This window comes from Dermacentor variabilis, chromosome 8, assembly GCF_050947875.1.
Source record: "Dermacentor variabilis isolate Ectoservices chromosome 8, ASM5094787v1, whole genome shotgun sequence".
Lineage (NCBI taxonomy): Eukaryota > Metazoa > Arthropoda > Arachnida > Ixodida > Ixodidae > Dermacentor > Dermacentor variabilis.
This window is the reverse complement of record NC_134575.1, coordinates 127,510,224-127,528,446: the sequence shown is the minus strand read 5'-3', so window position 1 is coordinate 127,528,446 and position 18,223 is coordinate 127,510,224. Positions and strand designations below refer to the sequence as shown.

The 18,223-nt window shown below is 45.1% G+C and overlaps 1 protein-coding gene across 5 annotated transcripts in view; it reads left to right on the top strand.

The window, feature by feature from the left end:
- The window catches only part of LOC142590574 (uncharacterized), a 197,943-nt gene that overhangs the window by 73,733 nt on the left and 105,987 nt on the right, over positions 1-18,223 (top strand). For 4 of the 5 annotated variants that reach the window (XM_075702861.1, XM_075702859.1, XM_075702860.1 and 1 more), the window contains one exon: positions 6,983-7,126. The exons of the other annotated variant lie outside the window; for it this stretch is intronic. In XM_075702861.1, coding sequence (XP_075558976.1) covers positions 6,983-7,126 — 144 coding nt within the window. The remainder of the gene's footprint in view (positions 1-6,982; positions 7,127-18,223) is intronic. 5 annotated transcript variants of the gene reach the window in all.

Genomic DNA, 18,223 nt, shown 5'->3' with positions numbered 1-18,223 from the left:
TGCGCAAATTTATCCGGAAGATCATTCTGGAAATCCCCGAGATAAGGACTCTACTCATAGAAGTAGAAGCCGGGATCAACTGCCGTTCTTTCTTTGATTATACGTACACGCAAGCAAAAAAAAAACATTGCCGGTATGCCCAGTCCACTTTCTGTTGGTAATTCTATCCTCGGTAACCCGGGCCCCACATTTCGAGATATGTGATCGTCGACACAGGCTACTGGAAAAGATGTTATCCGAAAGCTCGAGCACCGTCAGAAGTTGTTTAATAAGCTCTGGGAAAGATGGAAAAAGGAGCATTTTGTGGAAATACGATCTCTTCATCAGTACCCGCAAATCTCTAACGAAAGGTTAAAAGCTGTTGACGTTGTTTTTATGGAAGACGTAGAAAGAACAGGTGTTTTTTTGGTCACTCGCTCAAGTAATCGATGCAAGGACAACGTGCTATGGATTGGTGCGGGCTTGTTCTATCAACAGGCAAGAAAGCAAAATACTTAAAGGACCAGTTGAAGTCCTGCATCACCATGAGATGTCTACTGCTTCTTCCGTGGGGAAGTATGTAGAAAAATTCGAGTTGAAATAAACGTGGCAAGGCCGAGAAGGTAAATAAAGAGAAGGAAGGCGTTGAAATGCACAGGCGCTACGCCAGCGTCCGTCTAAGTTTTTACATGCCATTGCCGTCTAAGTATCTATATCCACCCACCGTGGTTGCTTAGTGGCTATAGTGTTAGGCTCCTAAGTCTGAGGTCGCAGGATTAAATCCAGGCCACGGCAGCTGCATTTCCATGGAGATCAAATGGAAAAACCGCCGTTTACTGAGATTTATGTGTACGTAAATGAACCACAGGTTATACAAATTTCCGGAGTCTCCCCCTAACACGTGCCTCACAATCAGAATGTGATTTCAGTGCGTAAAACCCCATCAATTCTTAGAGCGCAGCAATTTGGCGCCCGTTCCTGCGTTTCGCGTCGTCGTCGGCCTCGCAGTAACCAAGGTCATCCTCCGCGCCCTGTTCTAGGTGCGCGCGCTCCTGCTGCCATCTCTCGTGCGCGGCGCTAATCTTGCTCTCCCCTTGTCCTCCAAAGCCGGATCACGTGTTCTGTCCTATCCTCTCGCCCCCTTCCTCCTCGCAAGGCATTTGCGGAGAATCCCACCACTACCGTCCACTCAGCCCTCGCCGTCCCTTGCTGCATCACGTGTGTTCCGCCGATCTCCGGTCCTCGGTCTCTGCGTCACGTCATTCTACGACTCTCAGCCGGGTCTGTCGCGTTGGCGTAGAAGTTATGTGAAGCATTTTTATGTAGCTGGCTATCGTATGAAACCTGCGGTGGCGCGCCTCAAAGCAATCTTTGACTCACCTAATCACTTAAAACAGGAGATCATTGTGGAGTTCTGACTTGCTAAGGGTCAGAAAGAGCGCTGGCTCGCCTAGCTGCTCCATCATTGCGAGCACATTCCCATTCTTCAAAGCGAAGTAGCACTCTGGTACTATGAATATCTTGAGCTGCTCAAGGAAACCTCTGAGGAACGCAGTGTCCATGTTAACGCATTTATAGACGCATCTACAGTCTTCAAGATGCTTCTTCGCGAGCGTCTGGAGCCACTTAGCATGCACTGAGCGGGAAACTTCGTGCGGAGGCATCCACTATTCGGTGTTGCTCAGATGTCATAAACAGATCTTCTTACCCTAGTACGCGACAATGAGAGATTAAAAGCAAATGACGGAGCTCGAATGACGACGATGCCACCACTACCTCAACGCAAAAATTAGCATATACCAGCGGCTGAATTTGGTAGGCACAGCCAGCCCCGAGTGCGTAGAACGCCAGACAGATGGATGATGCACCCAAAGTGCCTGAAATTCTCAAAGAATGCTTCGCATTAAAATACAGTAGCCGACAATCCTTAAGTGACAGGTAGCGGTTGCAAAGACGGCGGTGATGCAACGTTAATGGCGGTAGCGGCGTCGTGGGCTGGAAGCACGAAGGGCACAGAAGAGGCATTGAGCCCGCCTAGAATGTTTTAATCTGGGGCGTTTGGTCACCCAGGGCAGGTTGCCTGCTTGGGAGAGGGGAAAGCACTGTTTGCCACCTAGGTCAAATCATTCGAAATCATTTTTTTTGTTTTTTTTTTCTATTTATAGAAAAAGTCGCACTTTCACCCGAAAGACAAGGTATCGATTGCAATTTCAAGTAAGGAGGCAACTGTACGAATTAAGGCGGCAACTATACGAAGTAAGGGTAATATATTTATTGGTTGTCAAGTCATATGAGCATTTGCTCACGAACTAAATTAACAAGCATGGTGTAGCACGCGCACAGACAAGCAGGAAGGGACCTCACTCGATGACTGCAGAAAGCGCAGTGAAAACACTGTATGTAGGAAGTGCAGCAAGAACAGAACGCGAATTGGTGTTCGTGCTTCCTTTTACTCGAATGCTAACTGAGTGGCAAAAGTTCGCAGCTATACCTGATACGTACACAAACTCAAAACATGTGGGGACGAAAATAACAGGTGTACAGTCTACACAGCAATGCCTTGAAAAATAAATAGATAAACTAAGTACGGCATTCGTACACAATATCAAGACACGACGTGTCATACATGTTAAGCAAACGAGGTAAGTTATTTTCTTAAAATTAAAGGCAGTACGTTTAGCGGGGCATCAGGACCTTCCCGAATTCGGTTCTTCCTATTTATTGCATTAAAATATGTTGCTTTAATTTCGTAACGTTCTTCTAGGCACATTTTCTTTCTATATAAAAGGTGCTCCTTGATTATGTTCTACCGATAGGAGTCATTGGTTCTTAGTATACCCTACTTTTCGAACGAATTTATCGTGTGCTCTGCAAATGGACATTTCAAGTGACGCATAACACAACTTTTTATGTTTGACAGTTGGAGTACGTTTGTCTGCGTCGTGGTTCCTCAGATTAAGTGTGAGCAATGTGTCAACTAGTACTGTGACGGAATATGCAAAAGTGTAACATTTTATATTTAAATGCCCATGATTTGGCAAAATTTTTCCAATGCAAAGTCTCAGCCTCATCCCATGTTAGCTTATCAGCAGAATAAACACCCAGTCTTTGAAATATATTATATTATCAATAGTTCATGTGCCTATAGTAACTGGGCAGTCACCAAAAAGATGTCTATTCCTAGCTCGAAAGTTTACTGCCGTTGGTTCTGTGGTAAGTATTTCTTACCTAATATTGTTCGCCTATGACTTTCAAGATTCTAAAGCTTCATTTAATATTGCAAAAGTGTCTGCTCTTGATGAAAAACCTACACAAATACTGATATCAGCGTAAACTACGAACTTACACGTAACATTTTCGCTATATCATTTGCATATTTGCAAAAAAACGTATTTGTGAGGTTTTGCGTGCCAAAACCACGGTGTTAATATGAGGCACACCATAGTGGGAGACTGCGGAGTTATTTTGGCCACATAGAATTCTTTATTGTGCACTTAAGTATAAGTACACGGGTGTTTTTGCCTTTCGCCTCCATCGAAATGCGGCCGCCGTGGACGCGATTTGCTCTTGCGGCCTCGTAACTTTGTGTGCGGAACCAAAGCAACACCCGCAAATAGACAAGTAAGAAACGCTCTGCTTAATCAAAAACGCAGCTTCTAGAGCTACGAACGAGGAAGCGGATCGTGTTATCAAAGAATGCGTCGACTGTCTTCCTTGTGGGCGACCCAATGAACGCAAGGAACGCGAAAATGCAGCGTCTGTTTCTCCTCTCTCAGAAGCCAGAAGCTGAGGCTGCTCTGTTCGGACAAGGCATGTGGCTTCGTAGTCACCCTTGCTGTGACCTAAAACCTCAGGGCTGAGAAGCCCAGAGCAGCGATTTCGAGGACGCAAGCGGAGTAAAGCCAGCAAAGGTGAAGACCGAAGCAGCCAAATTGTACGAGTCGTCGGGTCTGACCAAGCTGGCATCCTCTGTGAGGAATTCAAAGGCCGCAACCTTGTGTTCTCTGTAAAAACACATAAGGTAGAAACCCCTTTCTGTGTGATTGTGTTGGAGCGGGAACTTGGCCGCGACTACTACGTGCTTTCCTGCAAAAATATCTGGGAAATATAGAACTGGACAACCCGTTCCTCATCCTGAAGCCGCATGAAATGTCTACTTTCTCGCAAAGTGAGCGCTCCCTAGACTTCTGTGCTTTTCCGCTGATGTCAAAGACTAGTACTACTCGTTAACGAGCAATCTGATATTAGAAATGGGTGATCACATTGAGAGTAAGAGATCTGAAAATGCCTGTAGAACGATTATCGGCAGCTTCATGAAAATGCTCACCTACTACGTAAAATCTACCTTCATTTGTCATGAAAATAAGGTTTTAACTCAAAAGCAGGGAGTGTGTATAGGTTCATGCTTGGCACCCGTAATTAGCAACATTTTGATGGCGCGCTATGACAGGGGCTTACTTGGTCGCCTACAGCCGACAACTGCAAGACTATTCCGTTTTGTTGGGGATTTTTTAGTATTCTATGCATTTGACCCTCGTGACACGGACTTAAACTTCAAGAGAATTATAGACGCCTGCAGTGAGATTATGAGGGATTTTGTATTAAAAACAGAGGAGCCCATCAATAACCGTTTAAGGTTTCTAGACACTGAAATTGTTTTCAGCCATCATCACGGGGTCCTCCCGTTTTCGTTCGCACACCCCGAACTCGTAAAACGAGGCATCGCTAAGGCATGTTTGCGAGCACTCTGTTGAACAAGGCTTTACAGCACAAGGTACCGTCTAACATAAGGAGCCAACATGACTAGCATTTTATGCAGTGGTGCTGCTTACCAGGTAAAATAGGTATACAACGCTAGAAAAGAAGCTATGTAGTTACAGCCTTCGAAATCTCGGGTTTCTGTCATTCCGTATGTACACCGTGTTCCCTATGACATCATGAAAATTGCGGCTAAGACAGGAGTGAGGTTTGTGGGCAATGCCCGTATTAAAGTCAGCGGGTTCGGCAAAATAACCAACAGGGGGGGGGGGGGCGCGGTGGATACAGCCCCGCGAAAAAAGCGCTATAAGAATCATGTTTCCGGGTCCCTTGACTGTACAACAGAGGTAGTCTATACAATCCCGCTGGATTGTAAACGTTGCTACATCAGGAAAACGGGGAAGTGCAATAATGATCACCTGCGCGAGCGTACGCTTAATTAAAAGGAAATTCGTACACTCATCTTGCTGCCTACTGTAACACGTGTCATTGCAACCCGATCTTTAATAAAAGCGAAATAATTAAAAGATATACTAAACAGCGCGCGCGGGAAATCTTTGAGGCCTCTTGTATATTTAAAAGCGGCGATGCATACGTCAGTTCTGCGTCCCCAATGCGATCAACATAAGAACTGAATTATCTCCATGACTAACGCTCATTGTCCTTTTTCTTTCCTTTATCTTACCTTCAATGATATATTTATGTGCTGTTTCTGCAAATAAAGCATTTGGGTACTCGTTAGCGCTCTGTCATGTGCTCCTAAAAATTAAATGATGGGGTTTCACGTGCCAAAACCACGATCTGATTATGAAGCACGCCATACTGGAAGACTCCGGTAACTTGAACAACTTGGGGTTCATTAACGTGCACCTAAATCTAAGTACACGGGAGTTATCGCATTTCGCCCCCATGGAAATGCGGCTGCCATGGCTGGGATACGATTCCACAACCACGTGCTTAGCAGTCCAAAACTACGTCCGTTGCTCTTTCTCGCTCCTCTTGTGTGGCGCTGTTTGCTTTATTCCAATGACACTAAGCAACCATGGCGGGTATTTGCACAAACATTAAGCAACGACTGCCCTGAGGGACTTCTCGGATTGTTTTGATTTAATATGACACTTCACCTCTTACGTAAACATGCTGCTACCTTTGTGAATATAAGCTCTTCACGAAAATGAGGCCCGGTCCGCTTAGACCACAATAAGCGACAATATTGTAAAAATATTGTTACATAATGCAATAAAATGTCTCAGCAAACTTGAAAGAAAATATGATGAGAAAATTTCTGAAGCTTTCTGAGATATACTTTTTTTGGTTTATGAAAGCCAACTTCGTTTGATCTCATTTTTCTGGAAGTCATAATAAGATTTTTTAAATGTTGCACTTGAGGCTAAAGAATAAGTTCTTCTGCTATAGCTTTGTGACACCCGTGCTGGCCTCCCGGCTGGAGGTCCACTGTGGGAGCATCACCAGTCTCGACCAAGGCATTGAGTCGCCATGTTACTCCCCGCCGTCACTCGGGAACAATACCAGTGGCAGAAAGAATAAGAGCAGCTGAGCTTCAGGTTCTCCTCTTATCTTCTGGAATAGCTGAGGCCACCCTCGTTCACCCTCAAGGCCCATCTGTTCGGGTGCAAACCTGAAAACCTCATACTCTACATCAGTCATCTTCTCCCAGTTAGCCGAGCAATCTTTAGCCCTGTGTGTTCAAATCAGTCCTCTTTATTTAAAAGCAACAACAGTGCACCTACTAGAGCCTACACTACAAATATAATTAAATATATGTATACGCTGGTAAAACCAATATAGGCCAAGCATTCTTCCTTAAGTATACTGAATTTGCTCGCGCAATACCTGCGCGCAATAACTGCAATTTCTTTTTCGAGGGAACTTGTTGTGAATTGCTCGCGCCGAAAGTTACGTAAGAATTACTTTCCGCAAGAATGCTCTAGGAGCTAAAATTACAAAGCGGATGTCAAGCCGATTATCTCGCGTGAGACGCTGTGGCTCATATCTGCCACACTAACCTTAAGCGTTGTTTTTTTACTACGTGGAAGCTTCAACGGCCATGTCCCATCATATGTGGTGATTAAATGCCTGAGCATTTCCTAATGAGAAAACTTGTGCGAACTTGCATTACACAATATTTCCTTTCTAAACAAAATACTAGTCTAAATAGCATGTCTTCAATAAACTTGCGTTCATTGGCCCGCACTTAAAGTAGCTTTCGTCTCACTGGACGCAGTTACTCGGAGGAAATACACCACTAATCGTACGCAAGAGTAATGAAGGGCGGAACAATCATCCTATTTGCTGGCGTTCTCTGAAGACCGCAAGGCCAACTGGTGCATTTGTGCACAATTTAACATACTATAGATTGGATAAACAGGTATGTATCATGTAATTTTCCTTCTCTTTTAGCAATGGCCCTAAGTTGCCACCAAAACAGCAATACTGCTCAACGTAGCCCACATGTTAAGTAGCATCTACTCAATTCGGTAAATACTTGATAAAGCTATGGCGCGAACAATTTTCATTGAAAAATGGCACATGAGCACAGCGCGTTTGGCGCAGCCTGCTCAAGAGTGGGTTGCTGTCCTTCAGGATCCCTTCTGAAGTGGGTTACATTCCGCCAGCATCTTCTGATTATTCCGGCTCTTCTTCTAAAAGACGTTTTTTAGTCAATGTGGAGCGGAGTATTTCCAGTTGCATATATCTGGTTCCCAAAGTAAGCGTGCAAGACGTTTATTAAAGGGCGGCACACTGCTACTGGCGCATACCGAGTAACCCAAATTAACATCACAGATGTTGATTGAAGACCTGCACAGACAGAGTGGCACACACGCAGTGCGCGAAGTTAGCGTTAAAAAATCTCCGACGATTACGATGTTCCCATATTTGAGCGCAGCATTATGTGTTTTCATTTCGGGATATATTGAGATATTGTATTTTAGACCGATAACACCGCTCTGACTGGAAGGTGACCAGTGGCGTCAGCGCATTTCCAGATGGAGGGGCACTATGGGAACGCTGACACGATAAGCGGTATCTGAGCCAGCTTTTTAAGAAGTTGATAAACGCGCGAGCAGTCGCACGCGCGCGTTCACGCGGTTTCACCGACGGCAACACTCAACTCACAAACGGGTGCCTAAGAGCTGGTTTCTCAAATGTTTTTCGAACAGTGGTACTGACTCAGTCTAGCAACTACGGTGACCCATGTCTGCGTGAAAGAGGTTCGTAGAAGAGTGGCACATAAGTGCACATTGCCACATACTGTGTAGGCAAGTTGGTTCGACATATTATTTTTAGAACGGTTACCTCAGCAGAGTAGCACTTTTCGCTACTCCATCCGGCCATAGAGCATACACCTTATTGAAAAACCCACTACCACGTACCCAGTGTCTAGTGCCATGTCGCATTATGACCCAAATATGACGCGCTCGATGATGGAGTGTTGGACTGGTGCGCCATACAGTAAAGCACTGGCTACTGGTGCGAAAAAGGCCCTCGAGCGATAGAAACACATTGCCTAGCTACTTTTTGGGTCCTCTTTGGGTCCCAGGCATGAACAGCGTAGTTCGAGAACATACGTTCTTTTTAATGTTTTGTATTTCTTTTTCAAAAAGGACTGTTAAAATTTGAGCACCAACCACGCGAGTGCGCTTGTGCCACTGCTCGCGCATTCGTCGTCGTCGTCTTCTTCAAGAGCTGACTCCGTTGTGGAAAAACTAGCATCATCAGCAACGGCTCGATCGTCGTCGCCATCTTCCCCAGCTGGTTCGTTGGCACGAGCGGCGCCAGTGCTCGAACGCGCTCGCGCGATTGCTCATGCCTTCGTCGTTGTGTTTTTTCACAGCTGGCTCTGTTCCCGCTCATCATTCCAGTGCAGAATAAACCTCTTGCTAAAATACGCCACTTGTCGGTGAATTGCGGTTGCGCTTTTCATTCGAAAAGTGCTCTGGGAAGACATTCGCCATCTTAGGCGATGCCATCTAGGCCGCCTGGCCGCCTCTCTGCTGCGTGTTGGCACATAGTGCTTGCTTAGCTCCGACTCGCTGTTACAATGCTGAACCACTGTTGGCGTAGAAGCACTGTTTGGACGAGACTGCTTTGAAATGAGTGACATCGTGTATCCGGTGCGTTCATGGGAGAGCGACTTGAATAAGTTGCCGGCACTTCGGAAAGCGCGCATGGATATGTATGCGTCCCAGTCCACAGCGACCACGACATGTCAGCGAAAGGCATACAAGCTCATCGCCGAAAGCTACATCATCACTCCATCTGTGTCAGGGAATTATTCCTGCGCAACGTAATTAACTGCACTTCGTTTGGACATGCTAACTGTTTTTAATATCGAACAGATTAAGCGCAGGCGTTGCGTTGGAAAAAACACTCTGCGCTGGCGCAGCTGTGCTGTGTTTGCTTTGTTTTACCCTGGCGGGTTGCCGTGTAGGTCTGTGTCATCAACTACGCGCTGCTTCGAAATAGTCATTTAAAATCACGCGCGAGAAAGAACACACTCCAGGTTCGGGTGTTGACGAGTCGCGCACGCATCACGTGCGTGTTTTCCGGTTTCAGGCTTGTGTTCCCAAGTGGCACTTATCAGGAAGATGAGTAACCAGATAGTTGCAGTTCTGGCAGTGCTTTTCTGTTGCTCGACAAGGTGTAGCTCGTTTCAAAGTTTCGCGTAGGAATCGCTGCGCCTGCGCTACGCACAGTGGCTTCGTGGCATTACTATAACTACAGAGTCTGCTGTCGTTATGCGGGCGTTTTGCGGCTTCATGGCATTCCTTTAACGATGTAGACTTTAAAACTTCCTCGCAGCGAGAGCGCATCTACTACGTCAGGCGCGCTGCAACGCCCAGGCAGTCTTTCCGTATAATGTAAAATGGCGATGCTATTTCAGGCTGCCAGCTATTGCAGTGCAGGGGATAAAACAACCCGTCAAGACGGGGATGAAGGGACAGCGCTATGAAGTGCAGTGCTGTCTCTCTGTTTTCATTATGTTATTGCGCTGTTCTCTCCCCTTAAAGACTCTTTGGGATCAGGCTGCAGTAGTCATGCAAAAAATGCTGTTGCCAGTACTTTTGCATTTATTTCCTACATTTATCGTAAATTGGATAAGAGACTACCTTTCAAACCGTAGTCAGTTCGTAGTAGTTAAAGGCCATGCTTCTGCTGCATTACCAGTTCCGTCCGGAGTACCTCAAGGAAGCATACTCGGCCCGATCCTATCATTAATTTATGTTAATGATATAACAAGCCCAATTCATCCACACGTTAACATCAGATTTTTCGCAGATGATTGTCTGGTCTTTAAAGAGATTACTTCCCGTGATGATCAAGTCCAGTTAAGCACTAGCTTAGCGAAACATAATGAATGGTGCACCACCTGGTCCATCACCATAAATGCTGACAAAACTGTCTTACTTCGTGTCACGAACAAAAAGAAACCTATGGCATTTCCATATTGCATCAATAGTACACAAATAAATTAAGTCTCGGAATATAAATACCTAGGCATAACGATTACCAACACTCTATCGTGGCCGAAACAAATTGCGAACGTTTGTGCATCCGCCTCTCGAAATCTTGGCTTTCTGCGTCATAAACTGAACACAGCACCTTCAAATTTGAAACTTCTAGCATACAGAACTTATATATTGCCAAAACTAGAATACGCCTCAATAGTATGGGACCCCTATTACATGAAAGCTAAGCATACGCTTGAAATGGTTCAGAAGCGAGCAGTACGGTTCATTTTCAACAAATTTAGGTCCACTGATTCGCCGTCACAACTAAAGACCAAAAACCATATCGCTACCCTAGAAGCACGAAGACCTGTGGCTCGACTAAAATTTCTTTTCACAATGTACGACAAGTCGCTTGAATTTAATGGACGAACATACATTCAACCTTACCTGTCACGCACGTCTCGACACCGTCACGCTCACAACTTTCTCCCTTTCCGTGCACGCACTAACCTGTTTAAAATTCATTCTTACCTCGTACTCATGTTCAGTGGAATGATCTAACCTAAGAAATTTTCTCTGCTGCTAATTTTGAGCAGGCACCACTCATGTATTTTGCACAATGATATGGAATGGTATTTTTCGCCTCTTTTATTCATGTTATCTTTACTATCGCCTATGCAAGTGCATTTTGTCCTGATCAGAACTTGTTATTGTATGTGATATTGACTATCCCAGTGCATCTTTCTGATGGTGTGAATATCGTCCTTTGCTATACAAAAATACCAACGTGTAACTTTTTTTCTTTTTGCTCGCTTCCTTATTCTGTTCCGCATGTCTAGCACAAGAGTACATATTATTCTTGTCCTACATGAGTGTTTCCAGAAATAAGCCCACCTGCTTGGTCTGTACAGACTGCAGTATGTACAAATAAATAAACAAATTTCAGTGGCAATGCGGTATTTGTGAGGGCCAGTTGCCACAGGATTCAGAAGAAGACGAAGCTACCTTACGCAGTTTCAGCAGCCTTGTCACTTCAAGGTGACTTACGATGCGAAGGTGCTCCTCGAAAGTATGTGGGCCACCATTGGCAACCAGTGCTAAGATATGTGGTGCTGCTTCAGGAAAAGAATTCTCCGGGGTATCACCTCATATCTCAGCCACTGATTTGTCTCAGTAGTGGTGAGTGCCGAGAAAAAAATGCACTACGAGGGAACAGCATCCAAAAAAGTTTCCTGGCGAAATGTTGCAGAAGGTGGGCAAGCCGTTCCTCACACCTGAAAGGTATACAACGGCCAGGCTGTATAGCAGCCGCTAGAACAACAAGGAAATGACATTACAGAATTTGCTGATGCCTTGAATACAGCGAATGGAAAGTGACATATTGCTCGTGTGCTTCAACCTGCCAATTTCAGTAAAGCAGCTGACACCACATATTTCATACGGATAAAAAGCTGTTTGCTATGCAGGAAACAATACCTTGCGCCGCGTGGGTTTTCTGTGCTTATGTCAGACAACATGAGAAGCAGGCAACCACAGCTGTGGGAGACAACAAAACCCTTCGAGTGGTTCGTGGTCTGACTTCATGGGAAGTCCCTTATGCAGTCGATTGAGCTACAGCGCTACTGCGGAAGTGGTTGAGGTATTTCTCTTCGTCACCTCTATATTTTGTTCATTGCAGTAAAGACATCTATGTCTATTATAAGCCAAAAACTATGTTTAAGACAAGTAGAACATAATGGAGTGTTTGTGGCAAGCAGTATATGCGGGCCAGTTGCGCCACAGGTAAGACATAGTTTTATGCGTTTTTCATGGATAGTTGTGGCGCCTGCTGAAGCCCAGCGGCTCCTCCAGAAAACAAAGACAGAGTACGACGTGTTTTCAGCCACAGAGTCATAGGCTAACAGCATCCAACTTGGGCGACATTATGAGCTGCAAAAATTGGACATAGAAAGTACTAGCTAACCGAACTGCTAAAGATCTGTCTCGTGTTAAAGCTGTCGGGTATGTTATGTGCGGCTAACACTCACATACTTCTGAGAAAAACAGAATCGCGGTCCTTAAAACCTTTTTTAAGGAATGGAATTGCAAATGAAAGGGACGCAATGCTGCGATACAAAGACACTAAGATTCCTGGAGGCCATCTTGTTGACATCGTGAACTGTGCTATTTTCGTCAGTCCCACAACACCATGGCTGGGCGCGTCACCAGATGCGACTGCCTTTGATCCTGCCAGCCCTTCCCGTGGGGTACCATGGAACTGAAGCGCTCCTAATCGCTAAGTGATGTCACGAAACAAGACCTCCAGTCTCAAGGCTTCTTAATCGAGTTGGACGAGAACTGCAGGCCTACTCTCAAGAACGACCATAAATACTATATGGAAGTGCTCGGCCAGATGGGTGTGGCCTAGACGAAGTGGGCAGACTTGTAGTGCTTGGACCCCACTTTTTTTATTGCACAGGGGTACCGTTTATGTGAGGAAGAATTGACGGACATGGAAAGTCTGCTGGACAAGCTCTATGTTGACACGTTTCTGTCATTTGTAGTGAAAAAGAAGAAGGACTTAATACAACACCGTTAGGCTTCCTTCAAGACTACCGATTTTAAAAATGTCACTATTCACACTGTAGAATTAAAGGACTTTGCATGTTGCGTACCACTGCACAGAGTGACCATATCTGGTTGATCAGCGGACCAAGGGAGAGAGGTATGGGGCGGTCAAAGGCGGTCAAATCTGATAGCTCTTGAGGTGCTGTAGCTCAACATGGATGCGACAAGATGCAATATATTCTGTTTCTTTGACATCGTCCTGTTCGAACTGGCCCTGTCCGAAGAATGGCGCAATATTAAGGCCAACTCCTTTTTCATCAAGCTGGTACATTATTTCGAACTCTTTATCAGTCATGACAGTCTCCAGGAAAAAATTCTTGGCTCAAAAATCCACTTCAAATGACTACTTTTCTATGGGGCACTTAAACCCATGAAAAGTGAATAAAGTGAGCTCACTTTTTCGCACTGTCGTCACAAACCACACATATTTGCGTCACTCGTTTAAGGTGAGTGCACAGTCTGGTGTTGCACCAAGGACCTTGAAAGCGTTGGCTTATTTATAGTTTGAATAGGTTCCCGACTGCATTACTAGAGAACTTGGTACCTGGCACCTGATCTCTGTGGCGTCGATAATCACTCTTGTGTAGGGGTACAGGTTAGCTAAAGCACCAAGCATATTGCGGTCGATCACTCTTTGGGGTGCCCACAAGGATGGTTTTCCCAGCTGGAGATACATGGACTTCACCCAACTGGAGAATACCATCGACACTGTGTTGGCAGAAATGCATCAATCAATGTGCCCAAAGTGCGGGTGAAATAATCCTGTCCAGAGAATCGTTAGCGTGGGCAACAACTCTTCCTCTGATGAAATCCTGCGAGGAGGACCCCTGGCATCATTAGACAGAAGTTTTTTTTTCTTACTAAACACATAGCATGAATTTTCACCTGGTATTAGCAGTAGCAGGAGCTTCTGAAAATCCTGGTAGTTAAGTAGTCCCGTGTAAAACTGCATGCTACTGTCATCATTCTTGAATCAGTCAAGAGCGAATGCCCTTTGAAGTTGCCTTTTATTTAGAGCTTCCACTTCATAGAGTTGCCGAGAGGTTACTTCAAGCTGCAGCTGAATGTTTCCATTCTGTGCTGTAAAGCTCGAAATTATTTTCTTTTTCTGCAGCAACTTCATCTTTCAACTTGTGTAGGGAACTCCCCATATTTGCTACCTACGCATAGCGGCCTTTAAGTTCTTCACACTAACCCGGAAGTTCCATCTTGACGATGGGGCACACGGAACAATCTTGAGGTTCCAGATGTGGTCTTGGCTTAGCAGGCGAGTTCACTGACGATTCTGCCAACTACATAGATTTGTTGTAGTGATGGCTGCAGGAGTCTCTTCATATTGATTGCTTTATTGGATGCATGCTTTTTAGGACCCTTTTGCGCTTATGTTTATTTTTTTTGGGGGGGGGGTACTATTGATGCACTGCAGTGCCGCTGCCTTGGAGGTCGCTGTGTGGTTGCTCGTTTTGAAAATGGAAATTCGGATGGAACTGCATTTTCTATCAGGAAACGTCGTACAATTGCAAAATTTTTGAAGAAATCGCCTGGCTTGAAATATTTTGAGCCTAACTCATTTCATTGCTCAACAATAAAATTTGGGCTTCGGTCTCTTTTTAGGAGAACCAACCAATTCTTCAAAAGTAGACTGTCTCGGGGAAACTTGTGATAAGACCCCTTAAAAGACTTTCATGGCATTGAGAATGATGTAAAATAGCTTTCTTTCTTTCTACTCAATCATCTTCTATGCCACAAATGGTTAAATACTAAGTCCCGTTGATGAACTTTTTCAGTAAAAATAAAAACAATTCACCTCTGCATTCTTATTTCAAATAATGTTGGCTTCCTACGAAGAATGAAAAGATTTTCTGTGCTAGGACATGCACACGACACGCGAAATCGATAGCTTACACACGCCACCAAAGCACGTCGACGTAAACGCGCGTGCAAACCGTACAGTAATTATGTCACAGAGTTCTTGTGGTCGAAGCGTTCTGCCGCTGATCGCGAGGTGACCTGAAGAGTGTTTCCTGCGGCCGTCAGAAAGCATATGAGAGGTTTGTGACAACAGTATGGTATGGTATGGTATGATGAACTTTATTTAATGTCCTGAAGATCAACCCTTAGGTTGACGCAGGCGGCTCCCACGTCGGGACAGTAAGGTTTAACTTTACCGCCGTATCATGGGCCTTCTGGACGGCCTGTACTTGATCGAAAAGACCTCCACTGTGTAGGACTCGCTGCCACCAGTCTCTCTCCTTGTCACAGTCTGTGAAAGTCACAGGACACTGCCAAAGCATGTGATCCAGAGTAATGATGCCATTACACTTTTCGCAATTGATTGGTATCTCTCTGTCAGGATATATCTTGTTAATAAAGTTTGGACTTGGATAAGTTCCTGTTTGCAACAATCTCAGAGTCACCGCTTGAGCTCTATTGAGCTTAGCGTGTGGCACTGGGAATTCCCTTCTGTTGATGTAATAATGCCTCGTGATTTCATTATATGTTAGTAATTGGTCCCTGTTCACCTCCTGTATATTATTAAGGTTCTGGTCGCGTAGTGCACAATTAGTAAGTCCTCGTGCAGCTGCGTTAGCCATCTCGTTTAAATTCTTCCGAGATGGATCGACAGACCCCATGTGCGCAGGAAACCAGCGGATTTCGATCTCTTGGCTGTCCAACTCACCGATCAGCTGGGCAGCCCTTTTGGTTACAAAGCCATTGGTAAAGTGTCTAATAGCCATCTTAGAGTCACTGTAAATCTTCGTCCACTTATTATTCCTTAAAGCCAATGCTATCGCTACTTGTTCCGCGACTGTCGTGTCTTTAGTCATGATTGTAATAGCATCCCGAGTGAGACCATCTGCATCTACTACTACTGCCGTAAAGGCTTTCTTTCCTCTGACCCACGCAGCATCTACAAATGCCGCATGTTCTCTGTCGTGTTCTATCTCTTGCAGGAGAGCTTTGGCCCTTGCCTTTCGTCTTTCCAGGTTGTGCACCGGGTGCATATTTCTGGGGAAAGGAGTCGTCTTGATTACCTTTCTTATGCTATCTTTTAGTTCTACTGTGCCTTCACCTGAAATTTTGGATTCGGTTGGGCACCATCCTACCTCTTCTAGTATTGCTCTACCTGGCCTTGTTCCAGAGAGCCTCTCTCTGTGGGCAATTTGCTGAGCTTCAATTATCTCGGCTATTGTGTTGTGGAGCCCGAGTTTCATTAATTTGTTATCCGGAGTGTTAATCGGTAACCCCACTGTTGTTTTGACTAGCCTTTTAATTAATCTGTTCAACTTGTTTATCTCTGTCTGTGTCCAAGTGAGCATCCCAGCTACATATGAGAAGTGACACAAGGCGAAAGCGTGGACCAGTCTCATGGCGCTCTCCTCTCCCAGCCCTCTGTGTCTGTTAGTGATTCTCCTTAGCAGTCTTATTACCTCCACAGTCTTGCTTGTGATGTGTCGTATTGTTCTTCCATTTGCCCCGTTTGCCTCCAGGAATAACCCTAAGACTCTAATGGATTCTACTTGCTTAATAGATTCGCCTGCCTTCGTGGTCAGTACTAACCTGGGTTCTTCCTCGGGAACGTATCCCCTCGGTTTTCTACCCCTTCTTCTGTTCTTGAGTACAAGGAGTTCAGACTTATTAGCAGAGCATTTGAGTCCCATGCCTTCTAAAATAGACTCTACCTCATAAATGCTCTTCTGAAGTCTGCTTTCCGCATGTCCCATACTTCCTTCAGCGGTCCATATAGTCACATCGTCTGCATAAATGGTAAAGTGAATGCCCTCTATCCCTTTTAGTCCCTTTGCCACTTTTGACATGGCCAGGTTGAAAAGCATAGGTGACAAGACCGACCCTTGTGGCGTCCCTCTGTCACCGAGATCCATCTTCTTTGATTTAATATCCCCGAATCTAAGGTGAGCTGAACGATTGCCAAGAAAGGTTTTGACCACTTCGTAGAGTTTTCTCCCCGATCCCAGTTCGGAAATCACTTCAAGTATTGCTCTATGCTTAATTCTGTCAAAAGCTTTTTCGACATCCAACCCCAAGAGAGCTCGAGTGTTTTTTGGTTTAGCTAATAGCAGTTGATGTTTGATTAACAACATGGCATCTTGTGTGGACAAGCCTGATCTGAAACCAATCAGATTGTACGGTAGGATGTCATTGTCCTCCACATATTTCGTTAACCTGTTCAATATGACATGCTCCATTGTCTTCCCTAGACATGATGTTAACGAAATTGGCCTCAGATTATCCAAGTTGAGTTGCTTGCCCGGCTTTGGTATCAAGATAGTACTGGCCGTCCTCCATTCTTCTGGATATACCCCATTTTTCCATAGGTCATTAATGTATGTGGTCAGATATTTTATTGAATCGTCGTCCAAATTCTTAAGGAATCTGTTAGAGATGCCATCCGGGCCAGCTGCTGACCTACTATTCAGATCATACAGTGCCGTGCGTACCTCACTTTCGGTGAATTCCTGATCCATATATTTGCATTCTACCCCTAAGTAATCGGGATAACTCACATCCTGATCTTCTTTCCTGAGAGGCAAGTATTTAGTAGCCAATCGCTCCATTATGCTCTCTGCGCTTGCAGTCTGACTCTCCTGGTGTACCAGTTTCGCCACTGCCGTACGTCTATTCGATTTAGTGCCTTTTTCGTTGAACAGATGCCTCAGCAGACTCCAATTGCCTCCACGTTTTATCCTTCCGTCTCGACATTTACACACCTCATCCCATTTTTGTTTCTGCAAATATCGTGCGTGTTCCTCTATACTCTTATTGAGCTGAGCAATTCGTTTTCTAAGTCTCCTGTTTAGGCGTTGTGATTTCCATCTTTGTAAAATCGATTGCTTGGCTTCGATCAAATGCGCCAATCTACTATCAATTTGTTCAACCTCTTCCTCTGTCTCTATAGGCTTAGTTGCTGCATTCAAGTCGTCCCTAAGCTGACCCACCCACTCTTGTAGTGTGATGCGCCCCTTTCTATCTGTCTGCTCTGTCTTTTCTGATTTTTCTAAAGTGCTCGCAGTCTGTGTAAGTGAAATGCTTTACCTCCCCCCCTGTCGTTTCGACCATTATGTGTAGTATGTAATGGTCGCTTCCTAGGTCCGTACCAGAGTTGATCCAGTCTGCCCTGGGTAAGTTATAAGTGAAGGATAAGTCCGGGGTAGTGTCCCTACACGTGGAACTGCCACACCTGGTAGGAAAGGCTGGGTCCGTGATAAGAGAAAGGCCTAAATCTGTGGCGAGATGCCAGATTCCTTCCCCTGTTTTACTACTCCAGCGGTAACCCCAAGATTGGTGTGGGGCGTTGAAGTCCCCTCCTATTATGAGTGGCGCAGTTTTGGCTACCCTCATGGCCTTATTAAAAATTGCTCTGAAGCTCTGTCTCATCTCTCTGG